The following is a 26,298-nucleotide window of genomic DNA, read 5'->3' as shown; positions in this document are numbered from 1 at the left end:
TTAAATGAAAATACACAATGTTGATAAGGGTATAGTAAAACTAGTAAACTCATAAATCCCTTGTAAATGTAAATTATCCCTTGTCAGGCCTCTGAGCCCAAGCTAAGCCATCATATCCCCTGTGACCTGCACGTATACATCCAGATGGCCTGAAGGAAGTGAAGAATCACAAAAGAAGTGAAAATGGCCGGTTCCTGCCTTAACTGATGACATTCCATCATTGTGATTTGTTTCTGTCCCATCTTAACTGAGCGATTAACCTTGTGAAATTCTTTCTCCTGGCTCAGAAGCTCCCCCACTGAGCACCTTGTGACACCGGCCCCTGCCCATAAGAGAAAACCCCCTTTGACTGTAATTTTCCACTACCCACCCAAATCGTATAAAACAGCCCCACCCCCCTATCTCCCTTCGCTGACTGTCTTTCTGGACTCAGCCCACCTGCACCCAGGTGATTAAAAAGCTTTATTGCTCACACAAAGCCTGTTTGGTGGTCTCTTCACACAGACATATGTGACATTTGGTGCCGAATTCCTGGGACAGGAGGATTCCTTCAGGAGACCGGTCCCCTGTCCTCGCCCTCACTTCCATGAGGAGATCCACTTACAACCTAGGGTCCTCAGACCAACCAGCCCAAGGAACATCTCACCAATTTCAAATCAGATAGGCAGTCTTTTCACTCTCTTTTCCAGCCTCTCTTGCTACCTTTCTATCTCCCTGTCCTTCCAATTCCAGTTATTTTTCCTCTCTAGTAGAGACAAAGGAGACACATTTTATCTGCGAACCCAAAACTCCCGTGCCAGTCACAGACTCAGGAAGATAGTCTTCCCTTGGTGTTTAATCACTGCGGGGATGCCTGCCTGATTATTCACCCACACTCCATTGGTGTCTGATCACCATGGGGATGCCTGCCTCAGTCATTCACCCACATTCCCTTGGTGGCAAGTCAACTGTGGGGATGCCTGCTTTGGCTGCTCACCCACATTGCAGCCCAGGGCTGCTCACTACCCCCACCCCTTCTCCGTGTCTCTACCCTCTCTTTTCTCTGGGCTTGCCTCCTTCACTATGGGCAACCTTCCACCCCCCACTCCCCCTTCTGCTCCCTTAGCCTGTTTTCTCAAAAACTTAAAACCTCTTCAACTCTCGCCTGACCTAAAACCTAAGCGTCTTATTTTCTTGTGTAACACCACTTGGCCCCAATACAAACTTGATAATGGTTCTAAATAGCCAGAAAACAGCACTTTTGATTTCTCCATTTTACAAGACCTGGATGATTTTTGTCAAAAAATGGGCAAATGGGTCTGAGGTGCCTGACTTCCAGGCATTCTTCTACACATTGGTCCCTCCCTAGTCTCTGCTCCCAATGCGACTCATCCCAAATCTGTCTTCTTTCTCTCCTGTCTGTTCCTTCAGTCTCCACCCCAAGCTCTGAGTCCTTTGAATCCTCCTTTTCTACAGACCCATCTGACCTCTCCCCTCCTCCCCAAGGCTGCTCCTCGCCAGGCCAAGCCAGGTCCCAATTCTTCTTCAGCCTCCACTATCCTACCCTATAATCCTTTTATCACCTCACCTCCTCACACCTGGTCTGGCTTACAGTTTCATTCCGCCACTAGCCCTCCCCTACCTGCCCAACAATTTCCTCTTAAAGAGGTGGCTGGAGCTAAAGGCACAGTCAAGGTTAATGCTCCTTTTTCTTTATCCAACCTCTCCCAAATCAGTTAGTGTTTAGGCTCTTTTTCATCAAATATAAAAACTCAACCCAGTTCATGGCCCATTTGCCAACAACCCTTAGATGCTTTACTGCCCTAGACCCAGAAGGGCCAGAAGGCCGTCTTATTCTCAATATGCATTTTATTACCCAATCCACTCCCGACATTAAATAAAGCTCCAAAAATTAGATTCCAGCCCTCAAACCCCACAACAGGACTTAACTAACCTCACCTTCAAGATGTACAATAATAGAGTAGAGGCAGCCAAGTAGCAACATATTTCTAAGTTGCAATTCCTTGCCTCCACCGTGAGAGAAACCCCAGCCACATCTCCAGCACACAAGAACTTCAAAATGCCTAAGCCACAGTGGTCAAGCATTCCTTCAAGACCTCCTCCCCCAGGATCTTACTTCAGTGCCGGAAATCTGGCCACTGGGCCAAGGAATGCCCATAGCCTGGGATACCTCCTAAGCCACATCCCATCTGTGCGGGACCCCACTGGAAATCAGACGGTACAACTCGCCCAGCAGCCACTCCCAGAGCCCCTGGAACTCTGGCCCAAGACTCTCTGACTGACTCCTTCCCAGATCTTCTCGGCTTAGCGGCTGAAGACTGACGCTGCACGATCGCCTCGGAAGCCTCCTGGACCATCACAGATGCTTTCGGCAACTCTTAAAGTGGAAGATAAGTCCATCCCCTTCTTAATCAATACAGAGGCTGCCCACTCCACATTACCTTCTTTTCAAGGGCCTGTTTCCCTTGCCTCCACAACTGTTGTGGGTATTGAACGCCAGGCTTCAAAACCCCTTAAAACTCCCCCAACTCTGGTGCCAACTTGGACAACATTCTTTTATGCACTCCTTTTTAGTTATCCCCACCTGCCCAGTTCCCTTATTAGGTCAAGACATTTTAACTAAATTATCTGCTTCCCTGACTATTCCTAGGTTACAGCCACACCTCATTGCTGCCCTTTTCCCTAATTCAAAGCCTCCTTCGCATCCTCCCCTTGTATCTCCCCACCTTAATCCACAAGTATAGGACATCTCTACTCCCCCCTTGGTGACCGATCATGCACCCCTTACCATCCCATTAAAACCTAATCACCCTTACCCTGATCAATGCCAAGATCCCATCCCACAGCACACTTTAAAAGGATTAAAGCCTGTTATCACTTGCCTATTACAGCATGGCCTTTTAAAGCCTGTAAACTCTCCTTACAATTCCCCCATTTTACCTGTCCGAAAACCGGACAAGCCTTACAGGTTAGCTCAGGATCTGCGCCTTATCAACCAAATTATTTTTCCTATCCACCCCATGGTGCCAAACCCATATACTCTCCTATCCTCAATACCTCCCTCCACAACCCATTATTCTATTCTAGATAAACCTAGTTGACCCCATAGATCCTAAATCCTTTCCCCACTCTCCTTTCCATTCCTTAAAAAACAGCTCCCACACTAGCTCTCCCTAACTCATCACTCCCTTTTCATTACACACAGCCGAAGTGCAGGGCTGTATGGTCGGAGTTCTCACACAAGAGCCAGGACTGTGCCCTGTAGCCTTTCTGTCCAAACAACTTGATCTTACTGTTTTAGCCTATCCTTCATGTCTGTGTGCGGCAGCTGCTGCTGCTTTAATACTTTTAGAGGCCCTCAAAATCACAAACTATGCTCAACTCACTCTCTACAGTTCTCATAACTTCCAAAATCTATTTTCTTCCTCACACCTGACGCATATACTTTCTGCCCCCCTCCACTACCTCTCAGCAAGCCGAACTCATTGCCTTAACTCAAGCCCTCAATCTTGCAAAAGGACTACGCATCAATATTTATACTGATTCTAAATATGCCTTCCATATCCTGCACCTCCATGCTGTTATGTAATAGGCAAAAAGAGGTTTCCTCACTATGCAAGGGTCCTCCATCATTAATGTCTCTTTAATAAAAACTCTTCTCAAGGCCACTTTACTTCCAAAGGAAGCTGGAGTCATTCACTGCAAAGGCCATCAAAAGGTGTCAGATCCCATCGCTCAAGGCAACGCTTATGCTGAAAAGGTAGCTAAAGAAGCAGCTAGCATTCCAACTTCTGTCCCTCACTGCCAATTTTTCTCCTTCTCATCGGTCACTTCCATCTACTCCCCCACTGAAACTTCCACCTATCAATCTCTTCCCACACAAGATAAATGGTTCTTAGACCAAGGAAAATATCTCCTTCCAGCCTCACAGGCCCATTCTATTCTGTCGTCATTTCATAACCTCTTCCATGTAGGTTATAAGCCGCTAGCCCATCTCTTAGAACCTCTCGTTTCCTTTCCATCGTGGAAATCTACCCTCAAGGAAATCACTTCTCAGTGTTCCATCTGCTGTTCTACTACTCTTCAGAGATTGTTTAGGCCCCCTCCCTTCCCTACATATCAAGCTTGGGGATTTGCCCCTGCCCAGGACTGGCAAATTTATTTTACTCACATGCCCTGAGTCATGAAACTAAAATACCTCTTGGTCTGGGTAGACACTTTCACTGGATGGGTAGAGGACTTTCCCACAGGGTCTGCGAAGGCCACCGTGGTCATTTCTTCCCTTCTGTCAGATATAATTCCTCAGTTTGGCCTTCCCACCTCTATACAGTCCAATAACAGACAGGCCTTTACCAGTGAAATCACCCAAGCAGTTTCTCAGGCTCTTGGTATTCAGTGAAACCTTCAGACCCCTTACCATCCTCAATCTTCAGGAAAGGTAAAATGGACTAATGGTCTTATAAAAACACACCTCGCCAAGTTCAGCCTCCAACTTAAAAAGGACTGGACAATACTTTTACCACTTGCCCTTCTCAGAATTCAGGCCTGTCCTCGGGATGCTACAGGGTACAGCCCATTTGAGCTTCTGTATGGACGTTCCTTTTTATTAGGCTCCAGTCTCATTCCAGACACCAGCCCAACTTGGACTGCGCCCCAAAAACTTGTCATCCGTACTATCTTCTGTCTAGTCATACTCCTATGCACTGTTCTCAACTACTCATAAATGTCCTGCTCTTGTTTACACTGCTGGTTTACACTGTTGCTCCAAGCCATCACAGCTAGTATCTCCTGGTGCTATCCCCAAACCGCCACTCTTAACTCCCTTTTAGAGTGGATAGATGATCTTTGCTGACAGGATACACTCCAATACTTTCACCCTGACGAAGTCCTATTCTTTACTTTTATACTCATTCTTATTCTTGTTCCCATTCTTATGCCACCCTCTACCTCTCCCCAGCTATCTCCACCACACTGCCAATCTCACTCTCACCTAGCCATTTCTAATCCTTCTTTAACAAACAATTGCTGGCTTTGCATTTATCTTTCCTCCAAAATCGCTGAGGCCTCAACTTACTCATTGCAACAACAACAACAAAAAAAGAGAGGACTCTGTATATTTTTAAATGAAAAGTGTTGTTTTTTACCCAAATCAATCTGGCCTGGTATATGACAACATAAAAAAACTAAAGGATAGAGCCTAAACTTGCCAGCCAAGCAAGTAATTATGCTGAACCCCCTTGGGCACTCTCTAATTGGATGTCCTCCCAATTCTTAGTCCTTTAATATCTGTTTTTCTCATTCTCTTATTCGAACCTTGTATTTAGTTTCTCAATTCATTCAAAACCATATCCAAGCCAATCATTCTATACGACCAATGCTCCTTCTAACAACCCCATAATATCACCCCTTACCACAAAATCTTCCTTCAGCTTAATCTATCCCACTCTAGGTTCCCATGCTGCCCCTAATCCTGCTCGAAGCAGCCCTGAGAAACATTGACCATTATTGCTCTATATCACCCCCAAAAAATTTTTGCTGCCCCAACACTTCAATACTATTTTATGTTATTTTTCTTATTAATGTAAGAAGACAGGACTATCAGGCCTCTGAGCCCAAGCTAAGCCATCATATCCCCTGTGACCTGCACATATACATCCAGATGGCCTGAAGGAAGTGAAGAATCACAAAAGAAGTGAAAATGGCTGGTTCCTGCCTTAACTGATGACATTCCACCATTGCGATTTGTTTCTGCCCCATCTTAACTGAGCGATTAACCTTGTGAAATTCTTTCTCCTGGCTCAGAAGCTCCCCCACTGAGCACCTTGTGACCCCCGCCCCTGCCCATAAGAGAAAACCCCCTTTCACTGTAATTTTCGACTACCCACCCAAATCCTATAAAATGGCCCCACCCCTATCTCCCTTCGCTGACTCTCTTTTTGGACTCAGCCCCCCTGCACCCAGGTGATTAAAAAGCTCTATTGCTCACACAAAGCCTGTTTGGTGGTCTCTTCACATGGATGCACGTGACATCCCTTTCATTGAATATCAATTTATCATAAAATAAGAATCAAATGCTATAAAAATCGTCATAGCCTTTCACCCAATGTTACTTCTGGAGTAACATTCAGGAGTTCGAGACCAGCCTGACCAACATGGTGAAACCCCGCCTCTACTAAAAATACAAAAATTAGCCGGGCATAGTGATGCACGCCTGTAATCCCAGCTACTCAGGAGGCTGAGGCAGGAGAATCGCTTGAACCCAGGAGGCAGAGGCTGCAGTGAGCCGAGATCGCACCAAAGCACTCCAGCCTGGGCAACAAGAATGAGACTCCATCTCAAAAAAAAAATAAAAATAAAAATAAAAGAAAAAGAAAAAAATTCACTGCAACATTATTTCTAATAGCAAAAAGAAATTTTTTTAATGGGGGCTAGGGACAAACTAAATGTCCAAAAAACAGAAGAACAATTGAGTTAAGGCACTGCAACCCAGCAGGGCATGGTGGCTCATACCTGTAATACCAACACTTTGGGAGGCCGAGTTAGGAGGATGGCTTTAGCTTAGGAGTTCAAAACTAGCTTGGGCAACATAGTAAGACCCTGTCTCTACCAAAAAAAAAAAAAAAGTTTTAATTAACCAGACATGATGACATGTACGTGTAGTCCTAGCTACTCAGGAGGCTGAAGCAGGAGGACTGCTTGAGCCCAGGAGTTCAAGGTTGCAGTGAGCTGTGACTGTGTCACTGCACTCCAGCCTGGGCAACAGAGTGAGACCCTACCTCAAAAAAAGAAAAAAAAAAAAAGTATGACATACTTATTGTGGCGTTTTGTATGTATTAATTTTCATCCACCCACTCCTGGTTCATAATGCCCATAACCTTTGTTACAGCCTGATGTTATAATATTGGGTGTTTTAGGCTTCGGGACCAGGACTAGTCTCAGGAAACTCTCTCTCTCCTGCCTTCCTTTCACCTGCCCTAAGGCAGGACTCTCCCATCCACCACTCCCCACCACCACCCCCTGACCCACCCCCCTGCCTTTCTGATTCCAGATCTTCAGACCCTCCCCTAAGAGGGTCCCGCCTCATACCCTGGAGGGAAGGAATGCTTCCATAAAAATCCCAGAAGACTGGGTTGGGGAAGTTTCCCCATAGCTGAACAGGTGGACGTTCCTGGAGGGTGGTGAATCCAAAGAGGGCATGGAAACTCCACGTCCCTTCCCCTATACCTCACTCTATGCGTCTCTTCATCTGTTTCCTTTGCAATATCCTTTATAATAGGCCAGTGAACATGTTTCCCTGAGTTCTGTGAACCACTCCAGCAAATTAATCAAACCTAAAGAGGCACCGTGGGAACCCCAACTTGAAGACAGTTGGTCAGAAGTTCCAGAGGTCTGGACTTGCACCTGTGATCTGGGGGTGTGGAGGGTAGTCTTGGGGATTATGCCCCCCAACCTGTGGGATCTGACACTGTCTCTGGGTAGATAGTGTCAGAACTGAATTAAAGGACACCCAGCTGGTGTCTGCTGCTTGATGCATGAAGAATTCCCACACATTTGGTAACAGAAGTGTTTTTCTGTGTTGATGATTATTGTTGCAGTGTGAGAGAGAGGGAAAACACAGTTTGGACAGAGTTTTTCCTCACACACTTACTAATTTAAAATAATAAAAAGAAAAAGACACTGCCATCCAGTGGAATCCTATGGAGTCATTAGAAATTATAAGTTTACATAGCAACATGAAAAAATGTTTACAATAACATAATTTCTAAAATTTATCTAATATCTCTAGATCACAATTACTACTGGGTAAAATATGCATACCTATAACAAAGGCCAAGAGGAAATGGGGGAGAAGAGACAGTTGGTACATTAGGAACTGTAGAATTATGGATGATATTTCTTTCAAAATTTTTCTTCACTGGTTTGTTGTCCATTAAAAAAATTATGGTCCGGCATGGTGGTTCACACCTATAATCTTAGCACTCTTAAGAGGCTAAGGCAGGAGGATGACTTGAGGCCAGTAGATTGAGATCATCCTGGCAACATAGCAAGACCCCATGTCTACAAAAAAAAAAAAAAAAGAAAAAATAAGAAACTGGATGGGTGTGGTGGCTCATGACTGTAGTACCAACTACTCAGGAGGCTGAGACGGGAGGACTGCTTGAGCCCAGGAATTAGAGATTATAGTGAGCTATGATCATGCCACTGCACTCCAGCCTGGGCAACAAAGGGAGACTCCATCTCTAAAAATAAAATAAATAAAAACACATTATGGATTTGGTAAGACTAGTGGAAAAGGTAGAAACAATAAACAATAAATAAAATGAATGGGTGGAATCTTTTAAAACACCTTTTAAACTATTAATAAAACCTTTCTTTTCTCTTCATCTTCATATGTTAGTAGGACTTCACAGCAGTCCCATGCTTTTGCCTGGAAACACAGATCATCAGTCTATTTTTAAGGGATTCTTCTTAGGACCAAAACCTAGAACCACTAACCTGGCCCCTGATCTACCCTCTCTTGCCCCCAGTGAATCACTGTGACCTCAAATGCCACAGCCTTCCCCCAGCTGTCCAGGCCCAGCCTGCCCTTCACAGATACAAAAGAATCAAATGGAAATAAAAAGCGTCAGCACCCTGAGCTCTCTGCTGCCAGAAGTTGAGATTTCCCAGCCTACCTCAAGCTATGATTAACAGGAGGCAACGCTAAATGCCAAAAACAACAAAGGAGCTTCAAGGAAACTGTGCTAAAATACTCCCCCTAGTTTTAACTACATATGTATCCTTTTCTACTCACTCCACCCCATTCTCCTATGGTACTCCAAAACTATTGTGAAGCCACCAGATTGCAGAAAGACACTAACAGCTACAGCTTAATGTTCAGAGGTTGATGGAGACCACATAGTGGGCCAATACAGATTACTCTTGAGAAACAAAAAAGCTGTTTTTAGAACCAGAAGGAAATTAGATAATCCTAGCCCACATTACTTAATGGTTTTAAGACTGGAAATTGTGTGTGTGTGTGTGTGTGTGCATGTGCACGTGTGCAAGCTCATTTTGAAGGCGTAATAGTAAGATAAAGTAAAAGCAGCTACCAGCCTCTCTAAAGATCATCTATAAGACCTCCCCTACTACAGCCTGGTCTGAGGTACAGTGGCAAGTGCTGGTTCTGGAAGGTTTAAGTTGAGCACCGTAATTCTCTCCTATCTTCAGGAAACTTCCTTCTTCAAAGAGCATTCCTGAGAATTGCCATAATATCGTACTCAGTGATCACTCACCCACGTAGGAAGGATTCTCCAGAAAACCCACCCTACTGCCTTGCCCTCCCCTCCCCTCCCCTGCCAATTTGCAATCCCTTTTGGAACCACCATAATACTCAGGCAGCAAAGCTTTAGTCATGTGTCTGTACTTTTGTTTCTCGCTGTAAGGGACCTACCTTCATAAGAGGCAATGCAATGTCTTCTGTCACAAGAGTTATTCCAGGAATTTCCTATAGTGGGGAAAAACACACACACACAGCTGCTCAGTGTATGAACTACCACTAGCTCAAGCTTTCAGGGAGTGTTTTCTGCACAGACAGAAGCTGAGGGCAGCTTCCAGTTTCTAACCTCTACTTTAAATAAACCTTGGAGGACATAAATAACAGTGAATATAGCCTATCTCTTGCCTCAGGAAGGAACATATTCTTTAAAGTCACAATTATAATAGGTGACAGGGTCTCTAAAGTAAAGGAAAAGACTATTACAAAGAAATAGAGAGCAAATAGGATATTTTTATACATTTCTATTAAAGAACAAATGAGGCAAATTATGTTTGCACCAAATGTAATGATAAAGGGGAAATGTTTCATTATCAATACTCCTTCCTCTCTCTTCTTTCACTTAAATGTATTATAGTTGGCCCCTACCTCACTAGAAGGAACCAAGACTAATGGGATTCTTGCATGACTTGACTGGGTAATTTTTCTGTAACTCATTGTCCTCTGTAATTTCAGAGGTAGGAGCCCCCCATAAAAAATTTCTGCAGCAGCCAGGCGCAGTGGCTCGCACCTGTAATCCCAGAACTTTGGGAGGCCAAGGCTGGCAGATCACTTTAGATCAAGAGTTTGAGACCAGCCTGGACAACATGGTGAAACCCCGCTCTACTAAAAAAAAAAAAAAAAAAATTAGCCAGGCATGGTGGCGGGTGCCTGTATTTCCAGCTACTCAGGAGGCTGAGGCAGGAGAATCACTTGAACCTGGGAGATGGAGGTTGCAGTGAGCTGAGATTGCACCATTGCACTCCGGACTGGACGACAGAGCAAGATTCTGTCCCCAAAGAAAAAAAAGAGTTTCTGCAGTGCTATCATCATGGCAAATCTGAAAGGTGAACAATTCATTTCAAGAAGGGCAAATGATAGCATTCTGCTAACTAGTGAGCGTTAAAACAGAAATTTAATAAAAGGATAAACTTTCAAGATTGCCTTTTATTCACTATTATTTTGAAAAGTGTATCTGTATGTTAATTATGTAATTAGCCTCTCATCTGGTCAAATCAGCTTTCATTTCCTTAAAAAAAGTAGATAAGTGTTTAAGAAAATATTTTAGGAGATGTAATGTAGAAATAAAAATTGATATTTGTCTATAATTTAAATGACCGAGATTTTACTAATATAGAATATTCCTGTAAAAAAGGGTAACATAGTGACAGAGAAATAAATTTTCAGAACATGCAAACAACTAAGTTCTTCATGTGACAGTTGAAAGCCGTGATAAGAATCTATTGTGTGCTTCATTTATCACTACAGAGGATACCTCAAAAAAACATTAAAATTTCATTACAGTTTTGGTTATAAATAGCATTTTTAAAGAGGTATAGTTGTTTGCAAAACATAATTCAGGATTATCTATGTGTAAGGGCATCACATTTTCAATTATCTTAAAAAAATCCAAGTCAGTTGTCTCCTACAAAAATGTGAAATCCATGTTTTCTCCTGTGGAAACTTTTTATTAAGGTTGTAGCATTAAGAACATTTGCAGATAAGAGAAAAATAAATGATTTGCATCACAGCTAATGATAAGCATAGACTGATAGATTTTCAAGATTAGAAGAGACCTTTAAGGTAACCTAGTCCAACCACAAGAAGTTTAAAGCAACATGGCAAACCCCAAGATTAGTTCAGTACAAGGAGGTTATAACCACAGGTTTCTTTATATCGCTCTTCTTGGACTTCCTGATGTCACCCTGTGCGTGTCCACAATAGCTGCTCCGCCCTGCACAATCTTGAGACGTGCAAAAGGGAAGCGTTATCCTCAGGGTGATATTCTCACACCACATCCAATTAACATGTGGCTCAGTCTTTTAACACAACCCTGGGAACCAGTGGTCCCAGCTGCCTCCTGGACACTTTGAACACAGGACATAACAGCAGGGGGTTGGTAAGGGAGGGAGCGGAGATGTGCATTTCCTGACTCTGGGGTGGTGTAACCTGCAGACTTCCTGCCATATGACCACAGGGTCTGCATGTCTATTCACATGTGTTCCGAAAGAAAAACGTGGGCGCCTAGAGAGGGAACAAGTTCAGGCCTTTCTTTCCCTTAAATTCTAAGGTGGGGCATAAAAATCTAATAACCACGACAGTAAAAGACAAAGAAAAGGCCTTTAGGAAAGCACTGCCACTGTGCATACCAAAAATTTAGAAATTAATCAAACACACTTGATACATCTTTTTTAAGGACTATATTTAGACAGGGTCTAAATATAAAGTGTCACCATTTACCCTAGTACATATTTTCCTATGACTGTGTTATTTAAATTCAATTTATTTTTCTAAATACCTTTTTGATATAAACTTCTGCCTCAAAAGCAAGCATGTAGTTCTAATATCTAAATAAGAAACATGAGGCAGAACTTTTTCAGGCACAGCCTATGTATGGTTTTCACTTGCTGGGCCAGCAAAGCTCTGTCTACTGTACTATATTCAAGACAAAATGAGCAGTGTTTTAGCTCAGCAAATCCTAATTTAAAAGGAGGGAGTCAGAACCGACAGGGAGAAAAAGTCAATTGGGGTGAATGCACCTAAGATTGCTGACTTTTACTGATCCTGAAGCTCTAGAGTTATTACAGACTTTTTAATAGGGCTAGAAAAAGGGGTCATGAAGGTCCTTATCTACCAAGTATGATAGCAGCAATCCACCCATTCCTCACTTATATAAACCTAGTACATATTTTAATCCACTCTAGTCACTTAGAAAATAAAAATACCATGATAGAGGTTTAGTTCTGCCTGGTAATAGGAAGAATAATAAATACCCTGTATACCTGCTCCTTTGGTTTTACTGTTTTTATACAAATACTTTTGGCCAATAGCAGGGATTTGCCATTACTTTTCTGCCAAAAAAAAAATCCAACTGAGTTCTTTATCAGTCAAAACAGTAGTGAAACCACGACCTTGATGGCTATAAGAGGGGTGTCCAACAACTGACCCACAACTGTGAATTGATTTTATTTGCATACAGCATACACAGTGTTAACTTACTGTATTCCAAATGAGCACTGAGGAATATGGCAATAGTTTGTCCATGTTACTTGTCTCTGAATATACACTCCAGTATGAAGAAGCTGAGTAGATTTTTTTAAAACGGGGGGAAAAAAGATGTGGTTTAATAAGATGATGACAGCATTGTAATTCAACCAAAACAAGCAAACCAACAAAGTTTTCATTGTCTTATCCCTCATCCTCAAAACGGTAACCATTATGATTTTATCTACTGACTAAAATGTTCAGGTTCTGCTTTTTACAATGAGAATAACTTAGTACCATATCTACCCAAATGACATTATATCACTTCATACGAAACCAGCCAACACAAAACTGGGCTAAGAAAGTTACATCTTACTGGAAAAAAAATTACTAACAAGGTTATAGAATCAAGATCCTATCTTGTATCTCATCAATCTCTGTACAGCCACAGCTTCTTAGAAAACCACAAGAGAATTAAATTTAATTAGCTGCTGACTCCGATATGGAGTTGTTTTTTTTTTAATGTGCTCCAAAGCAGCATTTGGACAGGTTGAGGCATTCACTATCAATTTACTGCTTTCCCTCAAGCAAAAAGGTCAAGTATTCAACTTAAGCTGCAACATCAGCAACACTTACCAATTATAAATTCCTGAATGAGGTCAAATGAATGGCAGGCAGAGACATTCTCAGAAATCCATTGAATAATCTTTAAAAAGTCAGACAGAACTCTGTTGGTATTTAAATCTGCTCTCTGCCTCCACTACCAAAGAAGTACAAATATACATGAATCTTTTGCATTCTATACCTATTTTAGAATTGCCTAAGAATATACTCACTTCTACGCTATCTTCAAGATACATAATGCAATTCTGGGTAGGTAAAACAGTATTTTATAAGTGAGATCCTTTTTATACATCTTTTTAATAAATCTCCTTGGCTGGAAACCAAATAAATGTTCTTCAACCTAACATCTGTGCAAGAATAGGGCATGTTATAGCAAAGCACCAGTGGAAAGAGCTGTGGGATACAGGAAAAAAAGCAAAACAAAACCACTAGGCTTGGGGGCAGCAGAGCTGGGTGTGAATTCCAGCTGGGTCCTGGGTGTGAATACGGACACACCAGTTAACCTTTGTGAGCATCACTGTACTGCCTCCTGAGGGAGGGATAATCCCTGCTATACCATCAACTCGCTCATCTCCATAATCATCCTCACCTGCTAGAGGAATGTTTACCGTCTCAGCACTGACAGATATTATAAGGCACGTCTAACCATGGTGCACACTTGCACTTCTGCTCCTACCAGTAAGCTGTTTAATTCAAAACTGATTTATGTTATTGTACTTATTTTCAAAATTAGGTAATACAATATTACTATCGACAAGTAAAATGTGGATGCAGAGAGTGTCGTTGGGTCAGTAAAAGTTGAATGCTTTGTAAAGAGTCAAAGGCATGTCACTAAATCACTAGAAAACTAGGTTTAGGGGAAACAACTAAAAAAGATTGGGTAAAAAATGCCTGGTATACACAGATTGCTTTGTAAGGGTCCTTAAATTACTATATCTTTAGAAATAAAAATTTTTAAAAAGTAACAGGAAGTTAGAGGTAACTCATTACTAGTGCTTTTATGCATGAAAAATGATGTTGAACTTCAATTAGCAGATGCGCAAAGAAAGGCTTGAGTCAAAACATGGGTGAATAATGTACATTGTTATGTTTCAGGTTAAAATAAAACGTCTAATGTCTCTTTTTTTTTTTGTAGTTAACCAGCCACTCTTTGATCTTAACCACATCTGATAAAGAGATTTCTCTGACTTCACAGGATAGCTGTAAAATAACACAGAATGCGCGTGGAAGTACTTAATAAATTCTAATGTGAAATACAAACGTAAGCTATTTTTATTACAAATGTAATAAATATCTGCCACCAGATTTTAGTCCTTTTGATAATTATAGATCAAATACAGACCAGGAGAAAAAGTAGATATTTAAGAAACGCATTATTTACTGAGCTCTTCATTGAAATATTACCGACATAGCTAAACTTTTATTCCCAATATGGAAAAGGGGGTACCCAAAAGAACAGAAACACCCTGAGTGTTAGACCTGGTAGGGATCCATAAAAAAGCAGCGCAAAAGATGACGATGTCAGCAGCAAGGCCATACACCTCAATTAATTGTTACTAAATAAAAATAATCCTGACCATTTTCAACCACAAAATAAATATGTTCAGTTGTCTATCTGCCCATTTTAAAACATGAGCTATCTTCTCACCTGGCCTTCCAGGAACTGCGTGCCTTGACCGCAGTAGAGCGCACAGTGCAACGCGGCCATCTTCTCACAGTCTAAGCGAGTGTTCTGCAAAAGCTGTAATAAAGACGACTGGCTGAGCAGTGCTCTATAGAGCTTTCCAGAACAACAATCCAATACCAGGGACCCTGACAATGACTGTAAAGGGCAATGAGGTAGCATATCAATCATTTCATTATTTCCTGGCAAAAAAAAAAAAAACAAAACAAAACAGCAGATCAGCAAATAAAAGAAACTCCTTTCACCCAAACATAGATATTAAAGTCAAAACAAACTCAAATAGGCCACCTCTACAAGAGAAAAACTATAGCCGTACCTGTCAGAAAGAGATTGTGGCAGATCAGGTCTGGATGTTGAACATTAAGTAGGTGGAAGAAATGACCAGGTAAGTAAACAGCCACATAATAGTCTATAGAAGAGAAAGATTTACGTCATCTACATATGGTAAGAGCTGCACAGGTACAGAACGTCACATTACCCCTGCTTTTCTCTGAATATCTCAAAAGGCAAAAGTTTTACCAATGTAATAAGCTATCTAATGACAGCGCTTTTTTTTTTTTTTTTTTTTTTTTGAGACAGGGTCTGACTCTGTCACCCAGGCTGGAGTAGCGGTGGTGTGATGTCGGCCCACTGCAGCCTCAAACTCCTGGGCTCAAGTGATCCTCCCCACCTCAGCCTCCCAAGTACCTGCGACTACAGGCCTGTGCCCACAACACCCCACTAATATTTTCTATTTTTATAGAGATGGAGTCTCACCATGTTGCCCAGGCTGGTGTTGAACTCCTGGGCTCAAGCAATCCTCCTGCCTCGGCCTCCCAAAGTGCTGGGATTACAGGCATGTTGCCCAGGCTGGTCTTGAACTCCTGGGCTTGAGCAATCCTCCTGCCTCAGCCTCCCCAAGTGCTGGGATTACAAGCATGAGCCACCATGCCCAGCCACATTTCTCTTACTAGGTAAACCTCATTTATTTCCATCTTTAGCTAATTTTCTTCAGATATTTAGCTATGGTTATCTTAATTTATACCTGCAGTTTTGTTTCTAAGTGATTTGTGGCTTTATGTGAATCTAAATGATCTCAGAGCAAATCAGAATAAAAAATACCAAGTAACACGAATTATTCCTTAATCTGATAGGCTGGAAATAGCCTATATTGGGAATTTTCTTCATAATTTCTGCCAGTTTCGGGAAGCTCTAAAATTTTGTTGCCCATGTTCGTCCACTGATCATCATTATCATCATCAGTAGCAGGAGCATTTTGTTTAGAGAACCTTTAAATCGATATTCATCAGAACAATCTCTGCAGACACACTGACACTTTGTGAAGTACTAATTTATTTCCTTGCATATCAAGCTGACTAGAATTCACACCTTCAGTCCCTGCACTAGATATTTTTGTATCAAGAACATTTGTACTCAGATGGAGACAAGGTATAAAAAATAGGTTTCTGGAGAATGGAAGGGTGGAAGTAGCCCTTGCCAATACTTTTTCTAGGATCTTAGAAAACAGAAATTCACACAGTAGTAATTTTATATAGATGAAACATTCAGATTATAAGTGAGCCAGCTAGACTCCTTTTCCTAAGAAGTGAAGGAACACATGCTAATCATTTGCATAGAAGGCATTCTGTGGAAAGGAAAGAGGATATAGAACTCAAACCAGTTGACTTAGAAGTGTCCTTTCAGTCAACGTGGATTAAATGACGCTAAAGTGCTTAGCACAAATGGTTGCAATCATCTTATTATAACAACACTTTACTAGAAAAACACAAACAACAATATAGTGGGACATAATGGAAAGGGTATCGGCATCAAATGACCTAGTTACCTCCCAGCTGTACCACTTAACTAGTTAATTAGGATGGCACTATGTCCGTGGGGAGGTGGCATTTGAAAATATATGACAGTGATTTGGGTTGTCACATCACTGAGGTAGTGAGAGGGAGATTCCTATTTGGCATTTGGTGAGTGGGCTCTAGGGATGGATGTTCAGTCCCTCAATGAGCAGGGAATTTTTGTCTCACCAAAAGGGTCAGTAGTATCTGTGGTAGGCTGAATGATGGCTTCTGAAGATATGCACGTGCTAATCCCCAGAGCCTGTGAATAAGGTAAAAGAGACCTTGCAGATGTGACTAGGATCTTGAGACGGGGAGACTATCCTGGAATATCCAGGTAGACATGGGTAGGCACAAAAGTCCTTATGAGAGGGAGATTTGACTAGAGAAGAGAAGACAACCATACGATGAGGAAGGTAGCTGGAATGAAGTGGCCACAAGTCAAGAAATACTAGCCTCTAGTCAGGGGTGTCCAATCTTTTGGGTTCCCTGGGCCACATTGGGAAGAAGAAGAATTGCCTTGGGCCACACATAAAATACACTAATAACAGCTGATAAGCTAAAAAAAACTAAAACCTCAAAAAAAAAGTTTTAAGAAGGTTTACAGATTTGTGTTGGGCCACATTCAAGCCATCCTGGGCTGTGTGCAGCCCATGGGTCAAGGGTTGGACAAGCTTCCTCTAGAGGCTGGAGGGAGGACGCAAGGAACAAATTCTTCCCTGGAGCCTCCAGAAGGCACTAGTCCTGCCCACACTTTCCTTTAGCCCCTTCAAGACTCATTTTGAACTTCCAACTTTACAGAACTTTAAGAGAATATTTGTGGTGTTTGAAGTTCTAAGTCTGCCATAATTTGTTACAGCAACAATAAACTAATACAGGATATGCTAACTAGCCTGATTTGATCCTTCCACAATGTATATAGGTATCAAAACACCACATTGTACTCCATAAACATATACAATTACTATTTGTCAGTTAAAAACAAAATAAGGTAGGGTATTATTTTTATTGGCTGGGCACGGTGGCTCACGCCTGTAATCCCAGCACTTTGGGAGGCTGAGGCAGGTGGATTTCTTGAGGTCAGGAGTTCGAGACCAGCCTGGGCAGCATGACAAAACCCCATCTCTACGAAAAATACAAAAAATTAGCTGGGCATGGAGGCATGCACCTGTAATCCCAGCTACTCAGGAGGCTGGGGTGGGAGGATAGTTTGAGCCCAGAAGGCAGAGGTTGCAGCGAGCCAAGATCATACCACTGCACTCCAGCCTGGGCAACAGAGCAAGATCCTGTCCCAAACAAACAAACAAAAAAGTTTGCTAGGAAGATTTGATGAAAGAACTCTGTATAAATTTGTTATATTTTATTTGCTGACTTTTCTAATAAATATCTTATATGGAGAAGAAAAGGTACTACACATAAGCAGAGGCTATATGTACATTCATATGCCACATGTAAAATGGATACTTCTTATAATTTAAAGAAAATACTTTAGTCACTTATATTTAGTTAAAACTTTAATGTTTGAAAACATTTAGACTGAAGTTTTATATTTTTAAAAATATATCAAAAATGCTATAAGATAAAAATCAAATTCTATGAATAAATATTTTTAAATTAAGTACTCTAGGATTGTAACACTGACAACACTATCTTTTCTAGTTTGGGCAGTTATGTTGCATACCGTTTGGGTGACTGATGGGATCATTTCACTTCATTTTCTCTCAGTTTACTCTGGATTGCATTACAGAAAAATACTAGAACAACACCTCTAAACAAAACACTTGATAAAGTTTTAGTTGAAATAAAATGCTAAGAAAATAAAAATTACAAAATGTTTAAAGAAACTATTAATAGGCTAGGCACAGTGGCTCACACCTGTAATCCCAGCACTTTGGAAGGCCGAGGCGGGTGGATCACGAGGTCAGGAGTTCAAGACCAGCCTGGCTAAGATGGTGAAACCCCGTCTCTACTAAAACTACAAAATAATTAGCCGGGTATGGTGGCATGCGCCTGTAATCCCAGCTACTTGGGAGGCTGAGGCAGAGAATTGCTTGAAGTCGGGAGGCAGAGGTTGCAGTGAGCTGAAATTGCACCACTGCACTCCAGCCGGGGAGACAGAACAAGATTCCATCTCAAAAAAAAAAAAAGAAACTATTAATAATCTAGTGTCCCTGATAAAAGACACTGAAGTAAGCCTAAGCACAGAGCTCACTTTCTGGGCCTCAGTTTCATTATCTGTAAAATGGGGATAATATCACCAATCAGAATTGCTGTAGAGAGCAAGATAACAAGTAAAACACTTAACATATAGTATTCATTAAATAAATAGCAGCTCATTATTTATAAACATATCTTTCTTACATAGAAGTGTCTGGGGTTCATGAAATTTTCAAAAAATTATTCTTTAATATTTTAATCAATATAAGCCCAATTTAATAGGGTGACAGTCCAGGGAAATTGCATGTAATAGCAAAAAATATATTACTCAAACAATATTCTTGTCATAAAAATTACCTGTACAGCAGTTTTAAACTGGGCTATGATTTTGTGCCTATAAAATATGCTTAAGAAGGAAAGACAACATGTTTAAGATAGCCTATTTTTACAAAGCTTATATTTCTGGCCTCTCCACACGCTGAAGACCACAGATTAAATCTTGCCTGCCCTTTGCAAGTCATTCCCAGGGGTAAAAAAAAGCAAGGATACCTTTGCCCTCACAAAGTGCTGTTTTCTTAGTGGAAAGTTTCCCACATCACTCTTGAGATGGGATGCTGATAAAGCATTGCTGATAAGAATCAAGTCCCAGACCCAGGAAACCTTCTATAATATTCATCTCTCTTATCACAGGAAGCAGTAGAACCAGGCTTCCCTAAGGCAATTTTCCACAAATTCAGAGATCATGTTAAAATTTGCCCATAATGGCTCACTCAGCCTAAGTATCCAACCTTATCAATGGTATCATTCAAAATAAAAATAACTTTGCTCAGTTTCCTCACATTGCACTCTCCCAAACATGCATCATGACAGTGGATGGACTGTGGAATAGGGATGGAAAAAAATATCAAAGAATTACATGCTCTAAACCTGAAACTCCTTTTTTAAAGGAAATGTTCCATATGCCATGTTCCATATGTAAGCAAGTAAACCATTACTTAGTCTTCTGCTAAACTTTGTGCCCCACATCCTAACTGGCACGGAAAAGCAGCTTTCAGGGGGGAGGTACAACAAACCCTTTCTTTATTTTCCTCATTACACTGAGGTTCCCTTCGCCATATTTACTCAATGAAAACAACTCAAGCTGATCCATAAATCATTAATGGGACTCGGAAGCTTTTCAAGATTAGCAACAGGAAATAGAAAATTTCCCAGGGGCCCCGTCCTCTCTATAATCAAGGGATAACATGATGTATTACTTCTCATGGGCTATTTGGGAACATCTCATACAAGTTATCATTTTTATGTTAACAAATAGCTTTTTAGCCTGCTACCAAAAAACATAAAAAGCTCACGGCCTAGGTTCTCTAAAAAGGGAAGATGATACATCCCCCAACCCTTTCAAGCCAAAGGCTAAGGAGTTGAGAGGGAAGGGTGTGTTCCAGAGAAAATCTTCTCTCCTCAGACTTCAAGTGGGTCATTGATTGTCATCACAATCCAAGTCTCAAAGAGGCATGAGAAATGGGATAGTATAGAAGGCTGTGGTATACCATGCCTAGGAACAAGTGTTCAGAGCAGGGGGTGTGATCTCTCCATCACTCACCAAGGTTGAGAAAAGTAATGCCCTTTGTCACGTGTGAGCCAACATTCTCAAGAGAAGTGGTGAAGGTCTTGCTGTGTCCTGCAAAGAGAGAACATGAAGCCAGAGAATGTTAAACAAAGAACTGGAACTCCACCCAAGGCAGTGACTATGTAACACACTATATTTTCAGTGACCATGCAACTCGTAAGCGGGCATCTTCAGACTTCTAGATTTCATGGCTCCCCTCATTCTCCAAAAACCAGCATTGAAGGCGGATAATCTGAGTGCAGTCACACTCCAGTAGTTGTTCTGAGCTTATTATAATCTTAGACCATGACAGGTGGATTGTTCAGGGAGGAGAGGATCTGAAGGAATTTACTTAAAGATCCAAGAGATAGAGATGACCACATAGCTCATTGGCCCACATTCCTCAAGGCTCACCGCCACACACGTGCAGTCATTAAGACCCTCTGAGACGTCTCCAAATCACTTACAAATCCCACTTTTAGGTAGGAAGGGAATTAGCCGAGCTAATAACCTCAGTATATTGGCCTTTCCTCTCTACTTTCTAACTCTTAATCTTCAGAAAAGTTTTATTTACTGCCTTTGATCAATAGATTAACCATTAGAAAAATGTATGAAAATTTTCCACAAAAATCTCAAACTTATACAACTTAAGTATGAATAGTATATATGTCTAGTTCTGAAGTTACTTTAGCTTCTCCATTAAGTTATTAAACTTTTTTACCTTGATCTCTAACCTGAGGAGGTAATATCAGGTCCATCTATAGAATAAGCAGCTCTAGTGTGGCTTGGCATAATTTTTTTTAAATATTGGAAAAATTTTCATCTTTAAAAAAATTTAAATACACCCTATAGTATATACTGCACAAATACTCATTTTAAGGAATTAAACAAGCAAAACAATTACTCCTTAGCATGGTTCAAACTAAAACTACTACAGGGCACACTGTGATCGACTACAGAACCAGGAGAAATTAGTTAGGCATTTGACTGCTTCTCCCTAGACTGTTTATCAATATCTTGGCCCATAGATGTGTGAAATGGAATAAATGTATCTTAGATCTAAAACCTGTTGAGGTCTGAGATCATGGACGCTTTTAACTGAAACCTTATGTAACTCTGTAAGTTAAATCGATAGATATTTTCCAAATAGCAATAACTAAAAAGCAAATAAACACACTTTGGATAAATACATTCCTTAGGATTGGTCCACAAGCCTAGAAAAATATATAGGCCAGGATAAAAATATATGATATATAAAAATAACTAGCTAACTTGATATTCACCATTGGCAACTTTCTTCAGGAAACATGTATCCTGTAAGTATACAGATATAGAATGAACTGATAAAAATTGATTCCATGGTAATAATACTCTTAGCCGGGCATGGTGGCTCATGCCTATAATCCCCACACTTTGGGAAGCTGAGGCGAGTGGATTACTTGAGCTCGGAAGTACACGACCACTCTGGGCAACATGGTGAAACCCCATCTCCACAAAAAATACAAAAATTAGCTAGGCATGATGGCACACGCCTGTAGTCCCAGCTACTTGGTGGGCTGAGGAGGGAGGATCACTTGAGATCATAAGGTTAAGGCTGCAGTGAGCAGTATTCATGCCACCGCATTCCAGCCTGGGTGACAAAGGGAGACCCTGTCTCCAAAAAATTACTAATAACACTGTTAAGAGCTATCTAATTTGCTACTATTTGGAAAAAGTTATTATGTAAAAGTAACAAAGAAGACATGAAAAAGTACCTTTATGAATGTAAAACACAGAATATGTGATTTGTTCCCAAGAGGCACACTTCGGGCTGTAACATACACACAAACTTCCTAGAAGAAAAAGGATATTTAGTAGAGTTTGACAGAATCTATGTCATAAATAAAGTTTCCTAAACCACTTAAACTTACTTCTACTCCTTTAGATGTCCTGTCTCATCTTACCTCATAGATTATTCCCAAGTCCTAGAAGTGGGTCTATTAACAAATTGCTAAGAAATTTCAAAGCAGTAATTTTTTAGTGCACACTATATAGCAACATATTGTGGCAGGCTATTGAAGGATAGGAAAATGAACACAGATATACTCCTGCATATGAAATAATGGGGTTCTAGACAGTTTCCAAAGCTTCATGAGATTCTCCTAGTAAGCATGCATTGTCCTTCTTTATCTAGCTTGTCACCTTCCAATTATTACTAACAGCTATGAACACCAGTTTATCAAAAATGTGTTCATTTCACAGAAAGTTACCAGTCTCCAGTTAATCTTGATTGAAAGGCAAAGTGCGATCTATCTTATGGGTCAGTGAAAACAAATGTGGCATGTGAGTCCATATCCATCCATAACTGAGTCACTGAAGGCATTGGCCCAAGGCCAAAGGAGAGCTCTTGGCATAGAGTGGCCTTTCCAGGTGAGTTTTGACCCCCTTCACTTACCCCATCACTCCAGAACACCCTCAGCTTTCCCCACCTCTCTCAATGCGTGAAACTGTACATTATCTCTAGCAGCTGCTGCTGTATGGACTAATGTCCATCAGTGACCTACATACAATTGACGACAGTATGCTTAAACAGGTATGTCTATCATTTATGTGATTAACTGAAATAGGAGATTGACAGGTAGAAAGTAACTTGACAAGGAGTCAGGAAACCTGAGTTCTAGCCCCAGAGCTAATGTTAACTAGCTGTGTGAATTCAATCGCTACTCTACTTCAGTGGATTTTAATGTTTCCTCTACTTTCCTTCATTAGTTTCTTTATCAAAGAATCATGGTAGAAAAAAAGTCAGTTTCCCCTAAGAGGGCTATTCAAGGACATTTATAAGCATTCTGTTATAATATTTATCAATTGTGACTTTTTAATGACATTTAACACTGCAAAGTATTGTCAGCAGTACACTTTATTGCAATTACCTTAAACACAAAATAGTAAAAAAGAATAACTTCATCAGATAACATGGTAACAATTCTATTAGATGTAAAATGACTGTTATGGTTACTGAGCACACAATAACAACTTTTCTTTACAATTACAGCTGACTCACGACTCACTGAGAATAAAAGTAATCTATCCCTAAAGTATAAACAAAATAATAAGAGTTACAAAAGTCTCATATACCACTTGGACTGCTTTCATACAGTAAACATTATCAGCAAAAAACTACTTGTTTATCCATTCTTTTATATACTATAATCACAAGGAACATGAAATTGCTTAAAAAAAAGACAGACTTTAGACTCTCTAGTAATAAATGAAAATTAAAAGAAGGCACCATAATTTTCCTTTAGAAGTAGTTTTTTAAATGATAATGAAATACTGTCAAGGGAGCATGTGCTTCTTACACAATTCTCAAATAGTAGTGAATGAGTCAACTAACACAATATCTCAGAAAAATTCTTTCACAGAGGATTAAATATATTCATACCTGTTCACCCAGTAATTCTTTTAGGATTCTATCCTGGGAAATGAACATGACAGCAACACAGATCACAACCTCCATTCTAGCAAATTATCTGCACTCCATCCTTTAGAGAAAGTTTTTTTTTTCTCATTTTGAAAAAAAGTGAGATGTAGAATAAATGTACCTAATTACATATTCTGAGAACCATATCCAGAACTTATAAGCAAATATTTCCAAATTGTTAGGTCATGCTTAGTTGCCCCACCCAATCCCAAAGGGAAAAAAAGACACAGCAAGTTGAAATGGTATGTACACAGGCTCTGTGAAGCTATCCAACAGAAACTGTCTTTGACAATGGAAATGTTACACACCTGTATAGTCCAATATGGTGGCAACTAGCCACATGTAGTCATGGAACACTCAAAATGTGGATAGTATGACTGAAGCACTATTTATTTGAGACAGAGTCTCACTCTGTTGCCCAGGCTGGAGGGCAGTGGCGCAAACATGGCTCACTGTAGCCTTGACCTCCCAGGCTCAAGCAATCCTCCCACTTCAGCCTTCCAAATAGCTGGGACTACAGGCGTGCCTGGCTAATTATTTTATTTTTTTAAGAGATGGAGCCTATGTTGCCCAGGGTGGTCTTGAACTCCTGGGCTCATGTGATCTTCCTACTTTGGCCTCCCAAAGAGCTGGGATTACAGGATTTTTTTTTAACTTCTATTTTCAGTTCAGGGGTACATGTGAAGGTTTGTTATATAGGTAAACTCATCACAGGGGTTTATTTTTACAGATAATTTCATCACCCAGCTATTAAGCCTGGTACTCAATAGTTATTTTTTCTGCTCCGCTACCTCCTCGCACCCTCCACCCTCAAGAAGACCCCAGTGTCTGTTGTTCCCTTGTGTTCATGAGTTCTCATCATTTAGCTCCTACCTATAAGTGAGAACATGAGGTATTTCGTTTTACCGTTCCTGCGTTAGTTTGCTAAGGATAATAGCCTCCATCTCCATCCATGTTCCCACAAAAGACATGATCTCATTCTTTTTTATAGCTGCACAGTATTCCATGGTATGTATGTACCACATTTTCTTTATCCAATCTGTCACTGATGGGCATTTAGGTTGATTACATGTCTTTGCTATCGTGAATCACGCTGCAATTGACATTTGCATACGTATGTGTTTATGGTAGAATGATTTTTATTCCTCTAGGTATATACCCAGTAATCAGATTGCTGGGTACAATGGTAGTTCTGCTGTTAGCCTTTGAGTAATCATCATACTGCTTTCCACAATGGTAGAACTAATTTACACTCTCATCAACAGTGTATAAGTCTTCCCTTTTCTCTGCAACCTTGCCAGCAACTGTGGGGTTTTTTTGTCGTTTTTTTTTTTTTTACTTTTTAATAATAGCCATTCTGACAGGCATGAGATGGTATCTCATTGTAATCTCTATTTGCATTTCTCTAATCCTCAGTGATACTGAGTTTTTCACATGCTTGCTGGCCACATGTCTTATTTTGTAAAGTATCTGCTCATGTCCTTTGCTCACTTTTTAATGGAGTTGTTTTTGTCTTATAAATTTAAGTACCTTGTAGATGCTGGATACTAGGCCTTTGTCAGATACATAGTTTGCAAATATTTTCTCCCAATTCTGTAGGTCATTTGGTTTACTCTATTAGTTTCTTTTGCTGTGCAGAAGCTTTTGTTTAATTCGATCCCATTTGTCAATTTTTGCTTCTTTGTGATTACTTTTGATGTCTTTGTCATGAAATATTTGCCCATTCCTATGTCTAGGATGGTATTGCCTAGGTTTTCTTCCAGAATTTTTATAAATTTTGGGTTTTACATTTAAGTCTTTAATCCATCTTGAGTTGATTTTTGTATATGTTGTAAGGAAGGATTCCAGTTTCAATTTCTATATATGGCTAGCCAGTTATCCCAACACCATTTATTGAGTAGGGAGTCTTTTCCCCATTGCTTTTGTCAGCTTTGTTGAAGATCAGATAGTCATAGGTGTGCAGCCTTATTTCTGGGTTCGCTATTCCATTCTATTGGTCTATGTGCCTGTTTTGGTAACAGTACCATACTGTTTTGGTTACTGTAGCCCTGTAGTATAGTTTGAAGTTGGGTAACATGATACCTCCAGCTTTGTTCTTTTTGCTTAGGTGTACCTTGGCTGCTCAGGCTTTTTTGGTTCCATGTGAATTTTAAGACAGTTTTTTCTAGTTCTGTGAAGAATATTGACAGTTTGATAGGAATAGCATTGAATCTGTACACTGCTTTGGGCAGTACGGCCATTTTAATGATATTGATTCTTCCTATCCATGAGCATGTTTTTCCATTTCTTTGTAACTTTTGATTTCTTTGAGCAATGTTTTGTAATTCTCATTGTAGACATCTTTAACTTCCCCTCCCTGGTTAGCTGTATTCCTATGTATTTTATTCTTTCTGTGGCAATTGTGAATGGGATTGCCTTTCCGATTTGGCTCTTGAC

At 40.5% G+C, this 26,298-nt stretch overlaps 1 protein-coding gene across 4 annotated transcripts in view; it reads right to left on the bottom strand.

The window, feature by feature from the left end:
- The window catches only part of GSAP (gamma-secretase activating protein), a 105,058-nt gene that overhangs the window by 28,927 nt on the left and 49,833 nt on the right, over positions 1 to 26,298 (bottom strand). For 2 of the 4 annotated variants that reach the window (XM_009243098.3, XM_009243097.3), the window contains exons 13-19: positions 22,157 to 22,234; positions 20,397 to 20,474; positions 15,124 to 15,216; positions 14,772 to 14,989; positions 13,136 to 13,259; positions 12,515 to 12,597; positions 9,434 to 9,487 (exon numbers count right to left, since the gene is read on the bottom strand). In XM_009243098.3, coding sequence (XP_009241373.1) covers positions 9,434 to 9,487; positions 12,515 to 12,597; positions 13,136 to 13,259; positions 14,772 to 14,989; positions 15,124 to 15,216; positions 20,397 to 20,474; positions 22,157 to 22,234 — 728 coding nt within the window. The remainder of the gene's footprint in view (positions 1 to 9,433; positions 9,488 to 12,514; positions 12,598 to 13,135; positions 13,260 to 14,771; positions 14,990 to 15,123; positions 15,217 to 20,396; positions 20,475 to 22,156; positions 22,235 to 26,298) is intronic. The other 2 variants (XM_002818307.5, XM_063726108.1) reach the window with 1 other exon arrangement.

The sequence above is a fragment of the Pongo abelii genome, chromosome 6 (genome assembly GCF_028885655.2).
Source record: "Pongo abelii isolate AG06213 chromosome 6, NHGRI_mPonAbe1-v2.0_pri, whole genome shotgun sequence".
Classification (NCBI taxonomy): Eukaryota; Metazoa; Chordata; class Mammalia; order Primates; family Hominidae; genus Pongo; species Pongo abelii.
The sequence above is the reverse complement of the archived record's forward strand: the minus strand, read 5'-3'. Positions and strand labels throughout refer to the sequence as shown.